Source organism: Gavialis gangeticus, unplaced genomic scaffold (genome assembly GCF_001723915.1).
Source record: "Gavialis gangeticus isolate Ggan-Ray unplaced genomic scaffold, GavGan_comp1, whole genome shotgun sequence".
Taxonomy (NCBI): domain Eukaryota; kingdom Metazoa; phylum Chordata; order Crocodylia; family Gavialidae; genus Gavialis; species Gavialis gangeticus.
Genome location: NW_017728992.1, coordinates 123,736,355 through 123,741,657, shown reverse-complemented (window position 1 = coordinate 123,741,657; position 5,303 = coordinate 123,736,355). Strand labels below are relative to the sequence as shown.

At 37.2% G+C, this 5,303-nt stretch overlaps 1 protein-coding gene across 1 annotated transcript in view; it reads right to left on the bottom strand.

The window, feature by feature from the left end:
- The window catches only part of RAB2A (RAB2A, member RAS oncogene family), a 60,095-nt gene that overhangs the window by 38,389 nt on the left and 16,403 nt on the right, over window positions 1-5,303 (bottom strand). Inside the window, exon 2 of the mRNA XM_019527713.1 lies at window positions 390-472. Coding sequence (XP_019383258.1) covers window positions 390-472 — 83 coding nt within the window. The remainder of the gene's footprint in view (window positions 1-389; window positions 473-5,303) is intronic.

Here is a 5,303-nt window from a genome sequence, read left to right as displayed (position 1 = left end):
ACGAGTGGTAAAAACATCATTCTACTGTCATAATATCTATTATGAATTCTTGTTTAAAGTATGCACTCAAAAATAAACTGGACATTAATAACAAAGCAATGAATTAGAATATTTAACAATTCAGATGTATGCAAGATTATGAAAAGTGTCTGTTTACTGAGGGAAAAGAACGAATGTTAAGGACCACGTGGTCTAAGGTTGCGCATGCACCTTTAATCAAGCAATTTAATCCAGGTAGCACACACTTAAAACTCATTAACACACACTTCACCTAGTTTTTATACGAGTTGATTTACTTACTGATCTTAGGAATGCTTCTACAGAAAAAAAAAACCTACATTGAAGTTTGAAATCTCTATATTTCAGACGTCCTATATCAAGTTTCTCACCTTGTAATGTCATACACTAGTAACGCCCCTGCTGCCCCTCTGTAGTATGACCTTGTGATGGAACGGAAGGACTCTTGCCCTGCCTGTAGGAAAACAAAGTTATTTCATTTATTGAAATTATTCTTTTTGAAGAAACATGAAAACTTACTACTTGTATAAAGGTTGTTTGGAGGTAAAGGGGACTGAAGAAAGGAAATCTCACTACTTCTGGCAAAAGAGGGCACATAAGATGACTACAGCATAGTGCCATTAAAAAAAAAAGATCAGGAACAAGACCTCTAAACCTTTTTTGGCAATCCCTGACAACCCAATTTACTGAATGGCTTCACAATACATGAATCATTATTAGAGCACAGAATGGACTCCTAGCAACTAAGCTCTGAAGACAAATTTGAAAGGAAGCAAATAACCCAGAGCTTCACATTTGAATTCAATAACCCGCTCCCTGGGGCAGCTGTTGACACTAGAATAAATAAAGCCCATTGTAAATAAATGATGAATGACATCTTTACGCCCACCATCTGCTGGTGTAAAGGTTGTTGGAAGGCCAAGGATGAAGATTTTATCCGTTATATCATAAACTGCAGCCAGCTTTCAACAGTCTTCAAATGGAATTCTTTCAGTAATCATTTTATTATGAAAAACAGAAAATGGTTCTGAATTCAATTTTATATAATTCTGCTCTACAGTGAATCAATTTCCTCTGTACTTGATGTATGCTTCTTGTCAAATGGCAACAGGATATAAAAGTCATCTTCATACCCACTGGTGAAACAAACTCCACAGATCCTGTATACGTAGGCCATTTCTTTTTTGTTGGAAAAAACAAAATCTGTTAAAAATATCTCAGCAAGGATGTGTTCCACTGATTCATGTTCACAGTCACATCAAAAGACACATCAGTTTGTTCTTTCCCTTTTCTTTACTCAACCCAAAATATTCCTAACTCCTTGGAAATGTTGCCATGCAGGTCTTGAAACAAAAATCTCACTATTAGTTCTACTGAAAAGTATCCATTTCTGCATTTATAACAGTGCAGAACAACAGACCTAATGATAAGTTAATTTAGTCAAATCATACAGTGAATAAGAGCAACGTTTACATAACAAAGCAGCTCAACAGATAGAAGTACAGGCCCAACTAATATGCAGTTCTTCAAAAATATAAAGAGGCAGACCCTCACCTCTCTTTCCTCACTTCCTGGGAGAAGTGCTCACCATCATCTGACAACCATGGTACTGAGTACTAAGATACAAAACATTCATTCCAACAGAAAGCTATATACTACATGCATAATTTTTAGCAACCTCAGAAAATGCCACTTAGCAGGATCAGAAGATGCTAACACTTAGAGAGAGGATCCTCTAGGGAGACTGTTACTTGCACAGTATATAAGATTATAAAGGATTTTTAGAAATGAAACCAGAAAAAAAAATTGAAGAGGTAGTACCTAAACCAGAAAAAGGTTTCAAGCAAACCTGAATATTGTGCAGAAAATTTTGTCTCATTCTATATGAAAACAAGTTTTATTCCAAGGAAATCCTTCTTGAATCCAGGAGAAGAATTCACTAGGAGGAGTAACCTAACCCATGTCTACTTTTTCAAAGAGTAGCAGAATGATACATGCTTTGCCATATTGCATACAGTTTAAAAAAAAAAAAAAAAAAAAGCTTTATGACCTTTTGGAATAACCTACAGCATCTTAAAATTTCAAGAACCATATTATGACCTACTTAAGGTTAAAGGCATGCGTGTGCGCATGTATACACACACACAATCAATGTAAACGTTATAATTTGTAAATACTTGTTTGGCATAATGATGACACACCAGACCCTAGGTCATCTTCCGGTGCTAAATGAACCCAACACCACCTTTCAAATGTTGTAAAAAAAGTAAGAAGAAAGTTGTGTATGCTGAAGAGCAGACAGGGTTACCTATCCTTACATCTCAATGCTGAAAACTCATAACTGCACCAAAAAAAGTGTTTGCATAAGGGGTAATAATGAGTAAATAGATCTTCAATTCACTCAGAGTAAAACACAAGAAAGACATGTACTCCCAACAGAAGAGTTAGTATTGCCAGATTACTGGAGGTACTGAGCTAACATATACTAGCCTGAACAAGTTTGGGTATTTCTACAAACTACACTAAGACTCCCCATTTGTCCCAATGATAAATTCCATTGAGCTTCCTTTCACCAAAAATAGCAGACCCTTTGTCATGCCTGGGGTGACCCACAATTTGACCGGAGGCTGTATATGCATAGAATCATATATGTATGTCCCATGCATGGATTTTTAATTGAAAAAGAATTGAAGTTTTCAGTGTCCCCATGAGGAAATGTTTTTGGTTTGTTTTTTTTACCACAACTTTTGGGGTGGGGAGGGGGGAAACCATAAAAAGTCATTATTTTGCCATTTGTAGCATGTATTAAGTAAATGTACAGTCCTCATGTATTAAGTAAATGTACAGCCCACTTTGTAGCACTTGTCTGAGTGCTACTATTAGCATTTCAATCAAGCATGCCCTCAGATATACAGTCACTATTTTCCATATCGTGGCAGTATCTAAATAAAACACAATTAATGAAAGAGTTTCCATATAGGAGACCTTAAATGTAAGTTTAACATGTCATCGGCTCTCTGCTATTTTTTATTCGATTAACATCTGTCTATAAAACTAGAAAATAGGAATTATTTTTATTACAAAAATACAGAGTGTAATACTATATTGCAAATACAAATTAACAGTCAAGAGAATACATTTCAAAAGGAGATCACCATGTCAGGAAAATGCAAAGATTTATCAAATATGATCTAGATATTTTAAGAAAATAATTTTGCACGTTAACCCCTTGTTCATCTAACACACACTAAAATGTCCTGAAAATCAGGAGGGAAAAAACAAAGGGGAGGGGGTTGACATTCATAATCAGTCATAAAATAAGCTTTAAATTCTCCCAATAACCTTAAAACACATTATTTCATACCTTTATTAAAAAATCATGTTACTGCTTTGCAAGTCTGGTCTAGAGAGACCAATTAGAATTTAGCTACTCATGCTGCCAAGAGTGACATTTATTAAGGTAGCAACATGGGAGCTCAATATAAAATTAAAACTAGATTATGTTCTTATGTATGGAATAGACATAAAAAGTGGCCGCAGCAGACCTCTAACCCTTGTAAACTGAAGTATTTAGTTTCTTCATAGTATGAATTTGAGCCAACTATTTACAATGAAGTATTATCAACGTATGCCAAAAACTGTAGGAAAAAACACAGGTTGAAAGAATGATTAAAGCCTTATTTATAACCAGAATTAAATCAAACTAGTCAAATCAAGGCAAACCCTTATGCTCATGAATATGAAAACAGGCCTCACCTGTGAAACCATGAGAGCCAAAAAATATCAGTGTTAAAAATATAGCAAGCCTATAACAAAAACCAAAGGGTATGTCTACACCATCTTAGTACCATGTCAGGAAGTGCTGCAGTCATGTACACCATGCCAATGCCACACCTGATGCAGAAATAATGTAGCTACCTTAGTGCAAAAATGTACTAGTGAGTGGCCAGTACTGCACGAATGCAGCAACACTCTTCTAAGCAGCACAGTGTGCCGCACTGGGGTGCTTCTGAACCACTACTGAAGTAGCGCACACAAGATTGCACTCAGGTGGATGTCCTCTACTCACATTCTAGAAACCTGGCTTGAAGAGATCAGTCTTCAGGAATACATGGCCATAGTCATTTCAATGATAACTCAAAGACTAGCTTTTCTTTTCAGAGCCAGAACAGGTACCAGTTCTGATGTAAACAGCACGACCAACCCCAAAGCACAAAAATCCCAGGCCAGATCATTAATAAAAGAATGAAAAATTAAGTTGGGTTCAACCTGCTTCAGCTGCTGACTACCAGTTAAACTTACTGAAGTCATTATATATGAAATAATGAATATTGTTGAGACCCAAGCTTCTATAAAGCTCTCACTGTTATCTGCAGTATTAATTTTAGCTTTCTTTAGGTTATGAAGTCTATGAAGGGTCAAAAGAAGTAATTCCCTCTCTTCTCTTACCTAAAGTCATAATTTAAGTAGGGGCTTGGTTTATTTTTATTGTTGACAGACAGAGGAACAATGAATAGTAAGAATTACAGAACATCTTAACTATGAGTAAAGAATGTTTTTAAACACTAGTAGTGTTCAGTCAGTCACAGCCACAACAATAAAGGCACACACAGCTAAAAAGGTCTCTCAAGATAGTTTTGTACAGCAATGGGAAATACAGATTACATTTCTGTTGTTGACACTCCTGGTTCAGATGTTGGTCCTTGAACACAAGTTGCATGGTGGGGTACAACCTGAAATGGTAAACCTAATATTAACCTTATAGCTGTGGTTATGGTGAATGTTTGTCCAATCCAGGGGCGGGCAACTGTTTTGGGTGGAGGGTCGCTTACCGAGTTAGGGCAAGCTGCTGAGGGCTGCATGGGTAGTCCCACCCCTTGACAGGTGCCCCACCCCTTGGTTGCCATCTTGGGACTGGAAGTCCCACCCCCTACCTCCTGACCTTTGCCACCTGAAGTCCCTCCCCTTTGCCCTGGAAGTACTCCTTCAGCAAGGGGTTTTGCCATCTCAGAACCAGAAAAATACCAAATTATATTCTAAAAAGCAAACATCTACAACATTAATTAATTTGATTTAAAAAAAATCTTCTGTATAGTGTTTATAGAGGTGATCGCACAATAGCTTAAAATGAAGTCTTACTCTTGTAAACTGTGGGGGGATGGGAGGTGGGTATAGGTTTGTGGGGGGCCGTGGGTGTGTGAGTATGTGAGGGAGGGTGTGGAGGTGGATAGGTGTGGGTGAGGAAGCATGTGGATGTGTGTGGATATGGGTTTGTGGGGAGATGC